At 53.4% G+C, this 19,525-nt stretch overlaps 9 protein-coding genes across 9 annotated transcripts; 7 read left to right on the top strand and 2 right to left on the bottom strand.

Moving 5' to 3' along the window:
• Positions 1–516: 516 nt before the first annotated feature.
• On the top strand, positions 517–1,246 carry A1O7_02467 (uncharacterized protein; the record flags this gene model as incomplete). Its single annotated transcript, XM_007756498.1, has 2 exons — positions 517–1,185; positions 1,235–1,246. 2 exons carry the CDS (start codon positions 517–519, stop codon positions 1,244–1,246), a joined length of 681 nt encoding a protein of 226 aa, XP_007754688.1.
• Positions 1,247–1,902: 656 nt separating this feature from the next.
• Positions 1,903–3,266, bottom strand: A1O7_02466 (uncharacterized protein; the record flags this gene model as incomplete). Its single annotated transcript, XM_007756497.1, has 3 exons — positions 1,903–2,073; positions 2,182–2,730; positions 2,823–3,266. The coding sequence occupies 3 exons, from the start codon at positions 3,264–3,266 to the stop codon at positions 1,903–1,905; spliced, it is 1,164 nt and encodes a 387-aa protein (XP_007754687.1).
• Positions 3,267–4,312: 1,046 nt separating this feature from the next.
• A1O7_02465 (uncharacterized protein) lies at positions 4,313–5,867 on the top strand (the record flags this gene model as incomplete). Its single annotated transcript, XM_007756496.1, has 2 exons — positions 4,313–4,685; positions 4,741–5,867. 2 exons carry the CDS (start codon positions 4,313–4,315, stop codon positions 5,865–5,867), a joined length of 1,500 nt encoding a protein of 499 aa, XP_007754686.1.
• A 536-nt stretch (positions 5,868–6,403) lies between these two features.
• Positions 6,404–7,948, top strand: A1O7_02464 (uncharacterized protein; the record flags this gene model as incomplete). Its single annotated transcript, XM_007756495.1, has 1 exon — positions 6,404–7,948. One exon carries the CDS (start codon positions 6,404–6,406, stop codon positions 7,946–7,948), a length of 1,545 nt encoding a protein of 514 aa, XP_007754685.1.
• A 239-nt stretch (positions 7,949–8,187) lies between these two features.
• On the top strand, positions 8,188–8,382 carry A1O7_02463 (uncharacterized protein; the record flags this gene model as incomplete). Its single annotated transcript, XM_007756494.1, has 1 exon — positions 8,188–8,382. A coding segment is annotated over one exon (195 nt), but the record flags the coding sequence as incomplete, so codon positions are not given.
• Positions 8,383–9,476: 1,094 nt separating this feature from the next.
• A1O7_02462 (uncharacterized protein) lies at positions 9,477–11,223 on the bottom strand (the record flags this gene model as incomplete). The annotated part of the gene is made up of 2 exons (XM_007756493.1): positions 9,477–10,984; positions 11,040–11,223. 2 exons carry the CDS (start codon positions 11,221–11,223, stop codon positions 9,477–9,479), a joined length of 1,692 nt encoding a protein of 563 aa, XP_007754683.1.
• Positions 11,224–12,651: 1,428 nt separating this feature from the next.
• Positions 12,652–13,329, top strand: A1O7_02461 (uncharacterized protein; the record flags this gene model as incomplete). Its single annotated transcript, XM_007756492.1, has 3 exons — positions 12,652–12,813; positions 12,863–13,188; positions 13,245–13,329. 3 exons carry the CDS (start codon positions 12,652–12,654, stop codon positions 13,327–13,329), a joined length of 573 nt encoding a protein of 190 aa, XP_007754682.1.
• A 2,821-nt stretch (positions 13,330–16,150) lies between these two features.
• On the top strand, positions 16,151–17,251 carry A1O7_02460 (uncharacterized protein; the record flags this gene model as incomplete). The annotated part of the gene is made up of 3 exons (XM_007756491.1): positions 16,151–16,686; positions 16,774–17,113; positions 17,165–17,251. 3 exons carry the CDS (start codon positions 16,151–16,153, stop codon positions 17,249–17,251), a joined length of 963 nt encoding a protein of 320 aa, XP_007754681.1.
• A 1,511-nt stretch (positions 17,252–18,762) lies between these two features.
• A1O7_02458 (uncharacterized protein) lies at positions 18,763–19,441 on the top strand. The gene has a single exon (XM_007756490.1). It carries the CDS (start codon positions 19,092–19,094, stop codon positions 19,350–19,352), a length of 261 nt encoding a protein of 86 aa, XP_007754680.1. The 5' UTR covers positions 18,763–19,091; the 3' UTR covers positions 19,353–19,441.
• The last annotated feature ends 84 nt before the right edge of the window (positions 19,442–19,525 follow it).

Genomic DNA, 19,525 nt, shown 5'->3' with positions numbered 1-19,525 from the left:
GTGGACGGCACCCATTTGGACCCGGAAACACAACCTGTCACGAGGGACACCATGTTAGACGATGAAACCCAAGGCGATATAGTACACGAAGAAGACCCAGAAGAGACCGTTCAGGTCACAAGGTCTAGTCGGTCAACTCACACAATTCAGGATGGCGCTGCGACGGTGGCAATATCACAAGATACGCATTGGACATCAAATGCCATCAAACGTAACGCATCTGAAGTCCAATCACCACCACGCTCCTCCGAATCCCCCCGACCACCACAGAAACGTGCGAGACTTGGATCGGAAGACGGCCCTTGGAGGCCGTCAGGGGGCGCAAGAGGAATGACACGTAGGAGTAGTGGCAGGCGACCCACAAGACTCTCCACTTCAGCAGTCGAGCACCACTCATCCGCGAGACCGTCTCAGACTCTTCCAGCGTACGTTTCTGAGGAGGGAAGCCGTGACGATGAGGCTGAGCGCGTGCGTCCTGAGCAAGTCCCTTCCGCCATCCGCGAGGTCTTCGCCAGCATGCCGCAAGACGTCCTCCTTGACATCGTCCCTGAGAAGTCCGGCCGCGGCCGCAGACTCCTTAGATTCAACATCCCCCAGAAGGATCCCAACGAGTACTCGACAACCAAGTGGGCGATACGCAGCCGCCAGAAACGCGCCGAAATGCCCCTCATGGAAACCCTTCTCATGCTCCACGAGAGGGCCGACGTGCGGGCTCTGCGCCGCGTGATGAAAGTGATAGCTTCCGATCCACGCACAAGATGGGACGAGATGAGCGAGGCGGAGCAGGAGGAGCTGAGGGAGCAGAAACGCCAGGAAATCCTAGAGCAGAGGGACAGATGCGGCCGAAGCGCAACCGCCTTTTCGAACCGGATCCTGAAACTCGCCACCAGCTGCATTGGCGATGCCGCCATGTTGCAGTTTCTCATGCAGAGTCGCAAGGCACGGTCGAAAGTGATGTCTCTCTTCGAAGGCTTGGTGAGCCTAGAAGAGGACGGGAAGTTGAGATTGCTTGCCGGAGCTCGTGGGGATCAAAGCGATGAGGAGGAGAAGGAGACCGGCTCCACCACTACCGACGAAGGTGGAGAGGAGGAAGAGACTGCAAGTGAGCATGAAGATGTACCGTCGACCATCGTCTGCCAATGGCAAGGCTGCGGGAGAAGCTTCGACGCTTCCGCCGCCCTCTACGTGAGTTCTCATCCCCGTCCATCTAACCATCGAGACATCTGGCTGACAGCTGGCGTCCTAGGAACACCTGTGTGAAGACCACGTGGGTCGTAGAGCCAACGGGACGTTCGAACCTGTCTGCCAATGGCTGGGTTGCTATTATAGACGTAGGGATCGGAGAGACGTTCTTGTTCTGCACATGAGGAGCCATGCTCGTCATTGAAGATTTTGTCGACGTCATATGTATGGGAGCGGGTCCATGAGAAGTCAAGCGTTCGAAAAGCGTATGCCCATCCATGAGGAGAGCAAAAGTGGAGGACCCGGAAAGGTGGGCGAGGAGCGGGCCATGAGCCGTGTTGTGATATGAACGTGACACGCCCTCCATCTCAGTTGCTTCTTGAGATACAAACATATATTGCGAGGCGTCGGCAGCCCGCAGAATTGTCCGTACAGTCGGACGCCAGGACCAGCAAATGAGGGCCAAATCTCAAGCCTCGAACAACGAGATGCTCCCAAACCGGACGCAGTAATAGGTAAACTCTAACCACCGAACGGGCTATGGACGTGGCGTGATAGCAACAGTGACTACGATTATTCCCCCATTGATACTGTATCAGAGTGGAGGACAGGACGAGAGCTAGCTACCTGCCACGACTGCCTACATACCTACCTTCCTACCTGCTTGAGATTTCAGAGCGGCAGCGCCGTATGTATCATTGACTAACTAAGTTGATTAGACTATCCATCCACCAAAATGCCATCAACCTGCTGCTCGTCCGGACCCAGTAGGCCCAACGCCTGTCTTCTAGTCGGGGCGTTCGCGTCAAAGTAAGGCTTCTCAGCGAGGGACGTCACACGCGTGCCATGCCGGGGGTACGCGCCCGCATAGTCCCAGCTCGCGTTGTGGATCTGAGGGGCCCGCCGCAAAGGCTGACATCAGTATACACCGACACCGACAGACACAGACACATACACAAACACACACACACACTGAGAGAGGGGGAAACAGAGACCCACCGTGATCCGATTATCCCACAAGGCGCTCGTGCCGGGCGTCCAGCGGAAGCGCACCTGGATGTCCACGTTCCCCTCATACACATCGCACAGATACCCGAGGATCAAATCGCTCTCCGCCCGATCGAGCCCGACGATCCGGTCCGTCATGGCGCGATTCACCCACAGGGCCTTCCAGCCCGTCGCCGGGTGGACTCTGACCAACGGGTGCGTGCGCTCGATATATTTGGGCCCGGCCGTCGGGTTGTCCCTGTCCAGGTAAGGGTGAGCGGAGCGGTAGACGGCGGACCTGCCGTCGATGATGGTGCGGAAGGCCGGGGACAGCTTCTCGTAGGCCGCGTAGCCCGAGGCCCACAGCGTGTCGCCGCCCACGGGGGGCACGGTGTCGTTGTGCAGGTGCGTGATGCCGGCCGGTTGGCGCTCGTGCACGAGGTCCGTGTGCCACCGTGAGGCGCCGCCCGGTTTGCGGAAGCTGGCGGCGGATTCTTGCGCCTGGAGAGCAGGCCAGATGACCGTCACGCCGGGAATGCCGGGGACTTGAGGCACTTGGGGCTGCGAAGGACGGGGAGGTCACGTTAATATCAGAGAGGCTCCAAAGGGGAGTGGGAGTGGGGAGCGGAGAGGAAAACAGTGAAAAGTCGTACATGAACTTCCACCTCGCCGTAGTATTCACCTAGTTCCTTTTGCTGTTGGGGCGAAAGGTCCTGGTCGCGGAAGAACACGACGCTCCTCTCCGCGATCAACAGGGCGAGCTCGTCCTTCTGCTGGTCCGTCAGGTCCTTCAGCTGCAGTCCTTCGATCTCGGTGCCAATGTAGGCGGTCAGGTCTGTGACTTTCGTCGCGGCACTCAACAGGGCGGATTTAGACTTGTCGGCACGGGCGCCGGCATCGTTGTGCGGACGGTCTTGGTTTCGAATGTTGTATACGTCTTGCAGGTAGAGCGGGCGGTTGGGACGGTAAGGGTAGCCTTCGCTGAGGTCGATGCCGGCTTTCTTGAGACGGTTGTATGCCGGGTCGGGCAGTCCCAGGGTGTCTTTCTTGGGGACCACAAAGTCGGTTATGGTGGGCTCGATTGGAGCAGGTGCCATGGTTTGCTGTCGTGACGCCTAGGCAGCAACGTCTGGGGAGAAAGAAAGGTTCAAGCAAAGGTTCAAGACTCGAAACACCTGTCCGGGCTGCTGAGTATTTGTGTCGCCTTTTCAATCCTCGGAAAACACGCCGCGGGTGTCCGGTCCCTCTCTTGCAATCGAGAATCCTTGGTGAACATGGCTCGCTTACCCATCCACTTCGACACATGTTTCGTCCCCCACGCTTATAAGATTGCGAGATCATAGTCCCCTATGGCGTGTACTTGCCGGCTGTTGAGTTAGTCCAGTCGGCACACAATCAAATACCTAGTTGCATATACAGGATGGGCCTACCATGCGAGGAGCGAGCCTGAACCACGAGCCGGACGGAGATAACACCAGCACGGTGCCGCGTTGTCGTCGAGTTTGCATTCTTACCCCGCTCACGCAGGTCCCTTATCGGTTCAGCTGGCAAGGTCGCATGTGGTCGAGATTCGAAGCTGATGTGTCGCAACGGTGGTGCAATAAGGTCATCTGGAGGATCACGTGTCTTCCGCATGATGGCGTGCTTATACCCCTTTATTCGTCCACTTTCCTCCAACTATCATTGTAGGATTTCCATGCAAGACAGGCAGGACGGGCAGGTGGTATGTTGGAGGTTTCTGGACCTAGCGTGGACCATGGTACATGCCGGGGTATATCTGCATGGGGCCGTGCCGCTGTTCTGATGATTCTCAATGGGCAGAGGCTGAAAGGGCGGACGTTCTCGCTGGCGTGACTAATGGCGCACGTCGCACGATGGCTCGAACGCACTGTTATCAAGCATTGACAAGCATGTGTGGCATGTAGAGTTGATGGTAGAGAAAGGATGTGCAGCACGCAATCATAAAGCAAAAGGTGCAATCGAGTGGGCTGAACCCCAGCTTGGTGTGTTCCAGCCAAGAATGTCAAGCCGGACTGGTCAAGAACTCAAGTAAGAGAAGCTTTAAAAGCCCCCCGTGGAAGCCGGGAATACCATGCAATCAGTATCGGAGCCCAGAGGACCCAGCCTGTTGTGGTCGGCAAGAATGGCACTCCATGGGGACAGCAAAGTGATCGACATCAAAGGCTTTGAAGAAAACCCGGGCATCATCGTGGGAGCCACAACGAGGTCGGAGGAGGATCTCTCAAACCCGATCCAAGCGAAGCCGACGCGCAAATGGCAGTCTTACATCTGGGACACGTTGGACAAGTCACCTGAAGAACGCCGCCTAATGTTCAAGCTCGATGCGGCGGTTCTTACCTTCGCAACGCTGGGGTACTTTATCAAGTACCTAGATCAGATCAACATCAATAATGCCTTCGTGTCGGGGATGAAGGAGGATCTAGGGTTATACAAGAATCAGCTCAATTATATGCAAACTTGTTGGACTGTAGGTTATGTGATCGGGGAGGTACCTTGTAAGTTCTTGTCTTGGAAACACCTGGTGACCGAGCGTTGACATGTCGTTTCCAGCCAATATGATCCTGACTCGCGTCCGACCATCCATTTGGATTCCTGCGATGGAACTAACATGGACCGTATTGACGTTTTGCCTTTGCAAATGCAACTCCGCGGGTTCGATATATGCACTTCGATTCCTCATCGGTCTGGCCGAGTCAACGTTCTACCCTGGAATGCAGTACATCATCGGGTCGTGGTATCGCCGCGACGAGCTTGCGAAGCGGTCATGCATCTTCCACACCGCGTCTGCCATCGGGTCGATGTTTTCTGGATATCTCATGGCCGCCGTCTATCATCTCGGAGGAAAGGGGGGATACCGCGGATGGCAGTGGTTGTTCATTGTGGACGGCATCATTTCTCTGCCCATCGCCATATCGGGATTCTTCCTTCTCCCAGACGTGCCGGAGATTACTCGGGCCTGGTACTTTACACCTGAAGAACGCCTATTTGCACAGAAGCGAATGCAACTGGAGGGTCGCGCACAGCGCGCGCCATATACGAAAGCGAAGTTCAAAAGGATCTTCACCTCGTGGCATATATACACCCTAGCAACGCTGTACATGACGTTCAACAACGCCGGTTCAGGAGTCACCCAACCTACCTTTGCACAGTATCTCAAGGATTCAGTGAACCCAAAATACACCGTTGGTCAGATCAATACATATCCCACGACAACCTATGCCGTGCAGATCGTCAGTACGCTCGCGTATGCTTGGACATCGGACAGCGTGTTCCGTGGTGCCAGGTGGCCACCAATCGTCTTTGGCGGCGTGGTCTCCATCATCGCCTACGCGAGTCTGGCCTTTTGGGATATTCCGACGGGTTGGCACTGGGCGTGCTATATCATCGCCGGTTGTGGCGGTGGCTTGAGTGGACTTTGCATGGCCTGGGCGCATGAGGTCTGCTCGGATGACAATGAGGAAAGGGCGATCGTTGTCGGAACCATGAACGAGCTGGCGTATGTGTTCCAAGCCTGGTTGCCGTTGGTGGTCTGGCAGCAGATCGACGCACCAAGGTATCACAAAGGCTTTGTAACCTCTGCATGCCTCGCTGCTGGCATGATTATCATCTCTCTCGTGATCAGAGTGCTGTGGAAGAGGGAATTGGCGAAGAAGGCCAAGATGGGTGCTGTTGCTTGAATACGGTCAAGCACATTTGGCGGTGCCCGATGGCAGGGGGGCTTTCTGACAGTGCGTGAAGGCCTGATAAGCTCGTAAGCTGACCTGTACCCAGCTTCCTGAACGGCACCATGAACACCCTCCAATGTGAGGAAAGTCAAGCAATGCCACTTTCCGGTCTCGAGCAGGCGGGTACGTCCACATACAGTTGCGTTCGATAAGTGACTGTACCAGTACACCGAATCGATAGATTTGTCAGCCATACAGAAAATGAGCTGGAGATAATGCACCCCAAGCTCGCATGAATCACACGTCGTAAAAGATCATGATATCCCGCAGGCGATAATTACCCAATATTGCGTGCTTAGACGAGGATATTTGCTGATTCCCACCCTCATACAAGCTGCGAACATCAAGCTAATAACGGTGCCTCCAAGACTTCTAGATGCGGCCAATTGCAGACGAGCGGGCTGACATGAGACGCCAGTATATGCCAATATCTCTCTCCATGAATTTTGCGTAGGACTGTCCAAGAGCTCGTCCGTCCGTCAAATACAATGTCCCAGATGACCAGAGACGCTCCGAAAAGGGTCGCCGTGATCGGAGCAGGGATCAGCGGGGTATGCGCAGCAGCACATCTTCTGAAGGCCGGTCTGGAAGTAGTCGCGTTCGAGAGGTCAAGTATTGCTGGCGGAGTGTGGCATTTCGACGAGCGGGTCGCTCACGATCCGTCGCCATATCCAAGCGAGGTCCCGTCGAGAGGTGATTATGAGCCAATCCCGGTGGCTGCATACCGTACCCCTCCGCCGGAAGACGAGGATATCGACGAGCTGGAGATCATCCATGCGCCGCCTGGCCCTTGTTATGCCGGACTCAAGAATAATGTCTCGACGAGAGAGATGAAAGTCAGCCTGGCGTCATGGCCGGCAGGAACCGCGGATTTTGTCACCCAGAACGTCCTCGAGGAGTACATACAGGGCATCGCAGAGCAGCAAGGTGTTAATGCAGTAACACACTATCGAACTCGTGTCGAGGAAGTGAGGAAACATGAAGGCCGATGGTTGGTGCGCACGACACGCTTGCAGAAGACAGCGACACCGGGCTGGCGACTGGTAGAGCGCCATTGGACTTTTGATGCAGTCGTGGTGGCCTCAGGCCATTACCACATGGCTCGAATACCTGATTATCCTGGTCTCAGCGAGTGGAAACGTGCATATCCGGATAGAGTCTGGCACTCGAAGAGATACCGAAGTCCTCAGATATGCAGAGATCAAAATGTTCTTTTGCTCGGAGCCGGGGTGTCGGCGGCAGATATTGCTAGGGAATCCGTAGGAGTTGCCAGGCACATATATCAGAGTGCTCGAGGCGGGCTTTTCGACCTCCCGGCAAGCTTTCTACCAGAAGGCATCACCAGAGTGGGTGCCATCAGATCGTTCGAGCTGGAGGCAAGCCAGCGTGGCATCCGGGACGAGTCCTCCGAGCCCATTGCCGGAAAGGTAGTTTTGGAGAATGGAGAGACGCTGTGCGATATCCACTCCGTCATCCTCTGCACAGGTTACATAACCTCGTATCCGTTCCTACCGCACCTGCACCGCGATGACATTTCAGCGGGACAGGCAAACCAGCCGGTGCTTGTGACGGCAGAGGGGAACATGAACCACAATCTGCACAAGGACATGTTCTACATCGAGGATCCGTCACTTATCTTCATCGGAGTCCCGTACCACATCGCGACATTCTCACTTTTCGAGTTCCAAGGTCAGGTCGCAGAAAGAGTACTGAGCGGAAAGGCGCAATTGCCAAGATATGACGAGATGCGCCGAGAGTACGACGAGAAAGCGAGGACCAAGGGATTAGGGAGGGAGTTCCACAGATTCAAGGCGCCTGGGGCTGAAGAAGCATATGTAAAAGACCTCGTTGACTGGGTGAACGCAGACGCTGAGCGACTTGGTGTTGAAGACAAGATGGTAGGGCACCCACCCGAATGGCACGTTGCGAAGCAGGATAGAGAAGCAAGGATCAGGTTGATATTTACAGCGAAGGAAGCAGAAAAGATCGATAGCGTCGAGGAAGTAGTTGGATTGGTAGGCGAAGGGAGGTGAGGAAGGCGAGGCAGGCGGGAGCTTGGATTCGGGAAGCACATAGAATAAGTAATGATCCGCCCTACTCAAGCCGGTCACCTGCTTGACTTGCAGTAATACTTCACCGTACCAGAAATTTCCCAGCTCGATACTGATTGACCTGGCCCGATATTGCATCTCTTCCCATCCATGCTGTGAACAACTCTCTAACTTTCACCTCTTACGACCCCTCGACTATCTCCCGCATCCAAAGTCTCACAATGCCTCCCAAGCGCATTCAAGTTCAGCCGGCTCGCAGCAGAGCCCAGCCCAAGGGCTACTTCGGCCAGGTATATCAAACCTTGACATCAGAGGAGAACGCCAGCGTGGTCATCAGTGTTGCTATGTTCGGGGTAGGTCTGACTGTCCAACTGCGAATTTCCACCACTTCGAGAATCTGGTTCAATTTGCCGGCTTTCCGGTCCTGGGCGCACAAGACAAAGCAATGCGATGCGGCGAGTGTCGAGTCTTGCCCCAAGTCTACCGAATTAACCTTTGGTGGAAGGAGCCATATCAATTGCATTGCGACACGATTCACATTAACTATGCATCTGAGCTCTCTCGCAGTGAACTCGCGCTGACTTTTTCTCATCTACAGGCCGCCATTGCATTCTTCAACTCGGAATGGAGCGAGATGCTCCTCCCTGGTTTTTAGCCACCCTACGATTCTCACACCCTTCCACTCCTCTCCGCCTCGCGCCGGTTCGAACCAGGCCGTCCCCATATCTTCTACCGAGACGACTGGGGGCCCGTTCGCCGGCTTTCTATGTGTATTAACATGAACTGTACAAAATCTCGACTGAGACGAAAGGAGATGGCAATTATGCTGTCCCCGTTTGATGGAACGGACGGCAACGTAGTCGGTTTGGGTGGGCTAGATTTCAGCTTCGGAGCACTCATAACGGATCATGAAACCGAGACCACCGAGCCACATGCGGACTGTATGGTCAGCCTTTGGCAATGACCTGCACCTGATCGAGCCGGGAGAAATGGAGCCCAAAATACGCCAACTGTGGGCGCCCTATAGGCAGACGGAGAAGATGCGCCCAGCAAAGTGTTGATAACATTGCTCTAAATCAAGATTCGACAATTTCGCCTCAATATCCGAACCTCTAGGTTGAAAACTCTCGAGTCGTTCACGGACGAAACTGTTCTCTTGTTGATGTCTCTGATGTTTTTTGCTTGTCTTCTCCTACGATCTGTTCCAATCCGCTATCGATATAAGATTCCGTCACCTACGTGGTGGGAAATCTTTTCTCACCCTCGACAATGTCTGTCAAAATTCCATCCTAGAGCGGCGCCGTGCTATGCAGCTCTTATCGTGGAAAACGGAGGAGTGCCACCCAAGCCGAGTGTTCACACAGACATCCCTGACTTTTTCCATGATCATCATGTCGTGCAATGGCCGACTAGATCCAAAACTCCTTCCCAGGCCCAGGGCAGCACGTCGCGCCGACGCTGTGAAGATCTGTACAAATACCATGCTTGTCCAGCCTCAATTCCTGGTATATCAGGCTGAGGTGCCGTAGCCATTCGAAGCCCCACTCGGATCGGGCATCAACGTCTCCCTCGCGCCCTCCGCTTCGGCCTCCAACATATCCCTATGCATCGTCCGAGCCTTCCACCCCGTAAAACTCACAAGGGCTAAGCCGACAACAACTGCCAAAGACAGTAGGATCACATTGACCGGTATAGGGTTTTCGTGGAAGACCTTGTGTGTGGCTGCGTCGAGAGGAGACTGCAAGAAATTGAACAGTCCCGCCAGGCAGATGATCAGGCCGTAAACCTTACCGAACGTCTGGAAACCAAACACCTTGGCCGCGTAGTCGCTGACAGTGGTATAGTAGAACGGCCGGTACACGACAAACAAGCAGACGTTAGCAATGGCAGCCCACATGTATGGCAAACAGCCCAAAATCCCAATGGCCGTGGCCGTCACGACCAAAAATCCCAGCGCAAACGGCGTCGACGTGTTGTCCAACAGCAAGCCAATGAAGGGGATACTCAGTACACCACCCACCGGCAGTGCCACGTCGAAGAAATCATTCACGATTTTGGCCCTGCGTTCGGAGCCCAAGAGGTACCGCTCTTGAGGACGGATCGTGGCGACAAAGTAGTTGATCCGCGTCATCTGGACGACTGTGAAGAGCGTGATGAGCACGAACCAGGGGGACTTGATTTGCTGGAATGCGGAATATCCGTGCATAGCGCCCCAGACACCGGACTTTGTGTTTTTCTTCTCCTCTCTCTTCTGCCGCTTCTTGTTGGTCGACTTATCCAGCAGGGCAGTAATCTCTTCGATGGTTGACTGTCTGCGTTCGCGGTACACTGTTTGTTCTTCAGCGGTGATTTCGGGCGGTGTAGGCGCGTTGATCTCTTCCTCGACGTCTTCGACAACTTCGGACACGGTCTTGTAGGATTCGCGCGGCATGATGAAAACCTGGACGATGAAGATGAAAATCGGCACGACGAGGTAGACGAGGAAAAGGCGGTGGGTATTGAGTCTACCACCGGTGGATTCATAGAGCAGGCGGAAGAAGAGGAAGAGGGCCGAGGACGAGTCGAATGCTCCTGTTAGAAGGGCGAGGATGAGACCGGAATTTTGTGGGAAGGTGTTCGAGAGCTGGAAGGAGGAGATGAAGACGAAAGGACCACCAAGAGCGAGGAAGAAGTAGCCTGGTGTGAACATGTCACCGCTAACCTGTGACGCGAAAGAGAAGAGGAGGGCACCGGTGAGGAGGAGGATGCTGCCTATGATGCCGCATACTCGAGGGCCGTATTTGTCGAGGATGGTGCCGATGGGCAGAGCAGCCACATTGGTTGAGACTGCTGCAACCGTGAACATCAAGTTCAGACGGATCTCTTGCTGGTAGCAAGGTGATATCTGCTTTTCCACCTCTTCTGCCGTGCATAAGCCCTTGAAGACTCCTTCATCAATCAGGACGGGTTTGATAGCCGCATAGCCGAAGACTATTCCAGCCGCGAAAAGACAGTAGATAATGGCAACGACGACCTGGGCTGTTCCACCTGTAAGCGAGTCTCCTTGTGTTACACAGCAGGGAGGACCACTGACCGATCCGCTTCTGCTTCGAGACTTCATCGTACATCATCACCGTCGGGACCAGGCTAGGCCTGCGGTCCTTGGGCGGCATTGCGTCGTTGAAAGGATTGAAGCTCATTCTTCGATGCGACGAAGCATTCGAGCCTCTCCTCTCTCGCTCGAAGCCATCGACAGACGACACCCGGGTGAGAGACATGTTGTTTGCGCCTGTGTCTCTCCAGCGCCCAGCAGAACTTGGCTGGGCTGGATGTGGAGTGGGGATGTTGTGCAGCAAAATGCGGAGTGCTTCTGATGACAGGGTGTTGTGGGGAACTCAGTGACAGGTGACTTCATGCAGCAGAAGAGGGTCAAAGTCTCAGTGAGAGCAGAGATGACGAGTTGACACAGACGGAGAAGTTGTATATAGAACTGACGGCCTTGAGGAGAAGAGCTCACCAACGCACGACGATTCGAAGTGCTCCCCTCCACCTTAGTGATAAGGCCGGAGAAAAAAAATATTGTGTTCTTCATGCTACTGAGCTTTGCACAGGCTCTGATAACGATAAGCTGGAAAACTGCAGGTAAAATGGGGCGGGCAACCGCCTCGTCTATTGGTTGGAGGACAGGCAAAGGCCTGGATAGCTGACCATTGGTGGTTCCGGTGGCTGGGAGGCGGGCACAGGCCGATCAATTTCCTTCGGGCTCGCCCGGAAATCGTCTGAAGCCAAGAACAGGTGGCAGCCTCCGACGCCCAAGACTCAGCAAAGTCCAAAGGTCATTCATTCAGCTGCGAGGCATCCCGGACCTCGCACGCGCTTGACTGGAAATGCTGGTACTGCGTAGAGCATAACAGAGCTTGACGCGGTTGTTTGACAACATAAATCCATGGTCAACTCGAGTGGCAGTTGAAAACCGCGGCCATTGTAGAATCCCATCGGCGCGTCTCGCGACTACTGTATCTCCACATCGTTCCACCTGCACCGAAAAATATTGACTGCCAACCGGGCCCTGAAGAAAAACCTAATGAAACATTATCAGGGCATGTCAGCACAGCCTTGTTTGATCAGAGGCGCTTTCCGCGAATCTCGAGGCTGGAACTGGAATGGCTATCAGGCTGGCGGCTGCAGACCATGTTGGCGAAGATAGCCGCCGAGGTGTGGATGGAGTTTACCACAAATAGCTCTTGGCGTCCTGGTCGAAACGGCCTCCTCTTTGTTGAGGGCACACAACAGCCATCCACTGTGAGATACGTCCAGATCATCCGACGCCGCGCAGAAACAGTCTCTGTCTTTGTTCCTTGGTTACAACCATGGCCACATGGCTTTTGAAGCCAGCAATGCTCCCCGGAGCGACAGATGAGTGACTTCGCCGCAAATACTTAAGCCAGCTGTAAGTCCTGTTGCTGTCGAGCTCATCATCTCTTCAGCAGGCTGCAACGAATTTCCTTCAAGTCAAAGCATCGTGGTTTACGCAACAGCATTCATTGACCATTCCTTTCGGCTATTTTCAGCCTATACTTTCCTCGTTGTCAGCCTGTAGATCAATCGGCACGACGCCATAAACAACGTTCTTTTCCTACCTCAATCTGCAGCCACGTTCTTTACTTTGACTGTATATTTGCCACTGTCTTCGAACAATTCTCAGCATGGGTCCCGATCACGGTGTCCTCGGGGCGACCTTCAAAGCCACACGAGTTCTTCAGATGGTATCGATGATCGCTGTCATTGGCATCACGGCCAACTTCATTTCTGAAATGGTCAGCGCAGGTGCAACTCCGCCATCAGTTATAGTTGCGATCCTGAGCATCGTAAGCGCTGCCAAAAAGGGTTGTCTTATCTATACTGACTGTTCCGCAGGTCTGCATTGCCGTGCTGTACTGCGCCATCACCGTCATTCTTTATTTCGATGGCATCCTTCCTTTCCTGATCAGCTCCGGCATCGACGCTCTTTTCCTGATTGCTCTTATTGTCGTTTCAGTCGTGGTAGGAAAGCCGCTTTCCTATCTCAACTGCACGGTCCTTGACGAAATCTCGAACGCCACTTCAAGCGCGTATGACTTTACTTCGGCACTCGGCAACAGCCTGAACAAAAGTGGTGTCGTCAATTATTCCCAATGGATCGGAACTTCAAAAGCCACGTGTCTGGAGATGAAATCAATCTGGGGGTTAAGTATTGCGCTCTGGTAAGTTTGATTTGGATACGTCTCATTCTTGTTGCATGTCTGACTGTATGTTCCAGCATTCTGTTCACTTTCTCAGCCGTGAGTACTGTCTGTCTCTGGAAGAGAACCAAGCAAGCTCCTGCCGACAAATCCGAAGCTTAATACTGTCATGAAGCAATGGCCCTATTCTCAATATACACGTTGCTTTCTGCGCCCAGCTATCAACGATTAGGCAGGTTAGATGCGGGACGATTTCCCTGGGTGGAGTCCGTGGACGGGCGGTTGTGCTTCTTGCGAGCTTGTGCCCTAATGGTTTCGGGAACGGTTTCTGGCCCTGGCCGGCTTTGATTCGGGTAAATTTGCAGGATTCCGGTGTAAAGTTGGTTTGTCTCATTAATGAGCTTGGAAATTCCGCCTAGAAGGAGGCTGGCAGGTGAAGCAGCCTGTGAATAGTTGAGCAGTCAGCTCAGTCAGTGGAAGATGTGTCAAATAGCGATAGGTTGCCTCCAGGAGGCTAGGGATCAATTTTCGGCTTCCTGCAGATCGCCAAAAGAATGAGAAAGAACGTTACGAGTACTCCATTGTACTACCGGTATTCGGAACGCGTGTAATGCGAGTGCTAGGTGATCGCAAGCTGGATCGCCCACGATCGTCATGAATTCACGCTGAGAAAACAGAGCCAGTCTGATCAAATCTGTCTGGATGATGCGCGCCGGCCTCCGTCATCTCAAGAGTGAGAAAGCAAGTTCGCACGACTGAGAAATCTAAGCGAGATCCTGACTTATCGTGCGAGTAGTTCCTAAATTGTCGCAGCGACTCCAAATGGGAGTTGGTCTCACATATTCGGAAATCTCTTGCTCCAACCGGGAAACTCATGCGTAGTAAAAAGATCAGCCGATGATCCTGGAGCCTTTTTCGCCCTCGGTTCGGGAAGGCGCTCTGAGAGAGCTGTGCTAGCCACACGTCGTCGAGGGAGACAGCCACCAAGACTGGGTTGCCTCTCTGCACCCCTGCACATTCGTAGTCATGTTCCGTAGACGAGCACCCACGGCAGCTTTCAGTACTGATCAACACAAGCGACCGATTTCTCCAGTAGCTTTGCCAATGTTACACGGCAGAAATCCGAAGGAGCCAAGGGCGTCAGGACCTGCAGAACAAAGGCACATCCTAACCTCACTTGCAGAAGACGATAATCAGAGTAAGGTCCTAAGATGATCCGATCTCCGAATGCCTTTGCAACGAACACATACGTGAGTCTGGTGTCTGCTCCATCAAGGATCGTGTTTGCAAGGACGATGGCGGCAGCGCTGAGTTGACAGGGAGGGAGTGTGAAAACGGTTGGGCGGGTGGATGGCTTCTATCCCTGACCCGTTAGACTCGTACCAGAATGCCGGGCCGGTGGGCTCTGAAGCGAATAACGAACTTTCGGCACCAATCAGGCTACTTTGCGATGTTGAGCGTCCTTCTCCATCAAGGCTTAGAGAGGCGCCAAATCCGCCTAGCAGAATCGACGGAGGAGACGAGCGCACGCCTCAGGTTTAGCCACGGAGTCCGTTGATGCCGAAACACGAGCCGGGTGTTCTGGGTTCGCTGATCAGGGAACCCACGAGCCGGGTTGTTGGAAACCCTTGAGGCCCTTCTGGAAAGCAAACCGTGCGCACGAGGTCTGACCACGCCTCGCGTCCTGTGCCACGTACGTACACTGCACCAACTATCTGTAAAGAGCTGCAGAGCTGCAAAGTACAAGTAGAGCCGAGCTTCGAGGGGGGGGGGCGCCAATCATCGACGCATTCCTCATGCGCAGTGCGCGAAGGAATGCCCCATGACAGGGTGAGAAATGCGCCCAGTCGTGCGCCAGAGACACTGACACAGCACACAGAGTAACGCCGACAGACTGGATGCCCTTGTGATTCGACCGTCCGAGAAAAGTGACAGGGCTCAACGTCTGCCGGGGGTTTTGACAGTTGCATCACTTGCATTATGTTGCGTAACCGTTGACTTGCCCGTCACCTACCCATCACTCCTCCCTCACTCTGATGACCCAGGCGGGCTCCGGCAATACTCGCCCAGCACTTCGCACCCGCGCTTAGCCTCCCAGAAGCCTTCCATCGTGGCGTTGCGGAATTTCCCTAACTTAGTTTTGCTCTCACCGAGCAGTGAAAACCAACCAACGCTGCGCTCCTGCTTTGCACAAATCCCATCACCGTCTTTGTCTCGCTCTGGTTCCCACTCTGTCCAAGCTCTGGGGCCGTGGTACTAGTTACGTATCTCCTCGTCGAGTCAGTCCACCAACTATTGTCGCTTATCCGGTCCGAGCCCCTTCCACTCATCCACCACATCCAGGCTTCTCCTCCGGGCGCCTTCGCCCACTTTCCTTTGACCCTCTCCCATCCGTCCTTCTTAAAGTCCACGTTTTACCATGGTCCTACTGAAAGTCTCGATCCTTCGGATCGGTTGTTATCTCGTCACCCGCTCGTACGATGCCGCGATCGAGCCCTCATTCTCGGTACGTAGTCGCACATTCGCCGCGACAATGCCAAGTGGGTTGATCCGAGATTGAAAAAGATCCATTCAACCCTATGCTTTCCAGCTAGTCGGTATGACAACCCAACCGTACAGGTCTAATCCACAACTTTATGACCCTCTTGGTCTGCCTGCTATGATTCTATCTTACTTAGCAATGATCCGTCTGATCCCCACTCTCGCACCGAAATACCTCGTTTCAGGATTACTTCCAGGGCGCCAGTTGGCTAACCAGGCTGTTCTCGCAGTGGCTCGCTCATTATGCTTTGCTGCCTCCCTTCTCCCACTACTGGATCATTTGATATCTCGTTCTTTGTTCACCGCGACATCAGAGAATTCAGTTCATTAACCTACAGATAATTTTTCGTCTTGCCTTTTTCTGTGGCTATTTTGCTACGACTGGTTGTATTCGTTCGGGCCAGGACTATGCAAGTTGGTGATGACTGAGAGTGAAAAAAAGATGGAGGATCTCAACTTGCCAGGTGGCATTCCGGTTGATACGGAGTATGGAGGGTTCGAGGTTCTCGAAGAGGAAGATGTCGCAGACTCCGCGTACTCCCAGGCCTCATCGATCCACAACTTCCGCGTCGAGCATGGTCGTCGTTATCACGAGTACAAGGAGGGCCATCCGTTTCCCTACGACGAAGTCTCGAAGGAAAATGAGGCCTCCCTTCACCACGTTATCTTGCTTCTTCTTGGGGACAGGTACTTCCTGTCCCCTATCGATGAGTCTAGGTTGCGCTGTATCGCAGACGTGGGGACTGGTTCGGGCTTCTGGGCCGAAGGTGTAGCCCAAAGATACCCCAACGCTGAGGTTATAGGATTCGATACAATTCACCATCCCCTCTCAGTTGAGCCGAATTGCTCCTTTATCGTACAGGATGTCACGGATGACTGGGTTCTCGACAACCCTGATATGCTGTTCGACCTCGTCCACATCCGAAACCTCTTTGTCGGCGTGAAAGATTGGAAACCTGTGTACCAACAATGCTTTGAGTGAGTTGAGTGGCGCAGGCAATCGCTGTCTCGCACCTACGCGCTTTGCTTCTCCTCTCACACATCACATGTACTGACTGTGACCAGGAAAATGAGGTCCGGCGGCTGGATTGAACAATATGAAATAGAGATCAATGCGAAGACGGACGACCCTAATGAGCCAGCAGACAGCAGTATGATCATGAAACTAAGGCACACCGCCGAAGACATGGCAAGGACCACTGGGAGGGATTTCCACATCTCCATGAAGATGAAACACCTGATTGAGGAAGCTGGCTTTGTGGATGTGCAAGAGCAGAAGGTCAAATTGCCATTGGGGCCTTGGGCCAGTGACCCAAAGCTCAAAGACATCGGGCGGTTCTTCGAACGATTCTATAAGACAGGCTTGCAGGGCTGGCTCATGCACATCTGCACCAGGTTTCTGGGGGTAAGCCGATATTGACCCCTGGCCGCAGCCAGACACTGACACTCGATATAGAAGAAGCCAGAAGAAGTTAATGCCTGGTGCGCCCAAGCCTTCCAGGAGATCAATTCCCGACAACACCGTTACTACTTCCTACTGTAAGCACGCTCAGCCCTCGAGCCCTCATCAGAGCCACCAGCGGATGTGTGATACTCACCAGTCTGGCAGTGTCATTGTGATTGGGAGGAAACCCTGATCAACCACTTCCTTCCGTTCTTCACCTCCGGGGGATGGCCTCAGACCCGCCCTGCACGACGAACCCTCCGAAACCAGGCATGAGTTAACTACCCAAGTGTACAGTGCACTGTAGCACAACAGGCAAAGAGCATGGTTCAGACACAAGACGCTAGGGAGTATTCCTTGAGACATCCCTCTTTGTTATCCATGTCATGCGCACACTGGGCGACCGGGAAATCCGTCGACGATGAGCGAATTTGTTGTCCACCAACGCAGATGGATTAATGATGAACGACTTCACGACCTGTTGAGGGCGGATCTTTGCGCGTATCGTTTGAAAACAGCTATTTTGGGTGCAGTTACACAATTTGGGGTTAACAGCACGGTATCTTGTCCTGCTAGCTTGTTACGACTTTATGCTATCACGACTGTGCTTGGATACCATTTTACTCAGCGGCGAATACTGACCTCTTCAAAGTCCATTTCCGTTTCGAGACCTGAGCATAAGTTATGGCACGAAAGGGATCCATAACTTGTCCCCGCGCGTTCCCAGTTTCCTGTGTTTCAAAGCTCTGAAGGGCCATATTCCGGACTCTCCCACTCGGATACCTGACGCGCTCACGAGGCCGCTTTTCGGACCAAGCTGTTGCCTGCTGACCCTTTCACGAGTAATGAGGTAGTTAGGTGGAAGGAGCCAGATTAGGCTCCCTAGCTCTGAGATCACGGAAGGTGAAATGTAGGCAGATTGGATGCCTACTATAAATTCGACTTAGAATAGTCACCTGTCGGGTTCGCTTACTGTGCGTCTATTCTGATCAATCCCGGTTCAAATCCTGTAGAAATTTGCGGATCGAAGCTCTGTTCTCGAAGGGCTTAATGCTATATACCTGTATTTGCGGATCCTATCCGTACCTGTGAGCTTGTTTAGCTGCTTGGAACTCGTTTCGGGACCATTTGCGTGTACTCGGGGGCTATTCCGTTAGCACAAATAGAAGGCAGCAGCTATAGGGGCATTCGCCCGTTTGACTGATGGCTGTATTGGCTCGCAGGCACAAGCGTCAACACCCATTAAATTTACCAGTTAGATGCGCTATGCTAAGGGAAAACACGATGGAAAGCGCATTAAAAGTCATAGGTAGCGATCACAGTAGCTGTGCAAGACAAGACAACGCCCAGCAAGCAACTTGCCAGCGCTCCAAATCCACGTGCGTAATACAGTTCATTATCTGTTATAAGATGCATAGTCGAATTTTGGACCAACAAATGTGATGCGGCTATAGCTCAGCTGGGAGAGCGTCGTATGTCTAAATCGGTACCTCTCCTTGTAGCTAGGCTAACGTTTAACAGAGACTGAAGTTCAACTTCGGTTCCAGTATATCTGAAGGTCCTGTGTTCGATCCACAGTGGCCGCAATTCTTTTCTTTTTTTTCTTTGCCATATGCTTTGCATATGATTGGCATTGGAGAGGGGAAGGGAGTGCGCGAGGACGAATATTGACCTGTCCTGCCCCACGTTGGACGAAGGAAAAGCTCCTGAGGCGCAAGCAAATATCTCACCGTCTTCTAGAGACCTTGCCACACCCTTTCCTGATTGTAGACCGGCCCTTGGGCAAAGAAGCATTATCAAGAAGGCAGAAAGCCTTTTTGCCAAAGTGCTCAATGTGAAAACTCAGTGGTAATGTTTCAATCAGCTTCGAAATCCTTTTTCGTAGACCGGAGTCTGCAGCGCATAAGAACAGCCTCTGTCGACCACCCGGCGGCCATCAATGCGCACCCCGAAATCCGAATGCAACTGCACGATACTCTCTACGATTGGAAGCTGGCCGAAACTTCATGATGTGGCTGTTAGCACTCTGGCACGACGAGAGGTCGTTCGCCGAGACAGGAGCCAGATTTCAAAGGGTATGCCAGGCAGTGCTCCACTTGACGAAGTGCACGAGTACGTGAGAATGAAGGCCAACCTCAACGGGACCCTCACAGTCCATGAATATGATTCTGCCCTCTTGGACTGGGCTAGTGCTGTATGACCCTGCAAGGGCATGTTTTCACAACGCTGGATGAAGGGCAGTCAGTGGCCAAAGCCCTTCGTACCAAAATCAATAACAGCACCTGCAAGTGTTTTCCACAATCGCATGAGTGATCACATCTAGTCCGTTCCTCGCCTGTAAGCTACGGCGCTTTGAGTACAACGTATTGTACT

The sequence above is a fragment of the Cladophialophora yegresii genome (genome assembly GCF_000585515.1).
Source record: "Cladophialophora yegresii CBS 114405 chromosome Unknown aczIN-supercont1.2, whole genome shotgun sequence".
Classification (NCBI taxonomy): Eukaryota; Fungi; Ascomycota; class Eurotiomycetes; order Chaetothyriales; family Herpotrichiellaceae; genus Cladophialophora; species Cladophialophora yegresii.
This window is presented reverse-complemented; position numbering and strand designations above follow the sequence as displayed.

Excerpts from the sequence above, each read along its gene's own strand:
- A1O7_02458 (XM_007756490.1), top strand. The coding sequence starts at position 19,092 with ATGCGCACCCCGAAATCCGAATGCAACTGCACGATACTCTCTACGATT.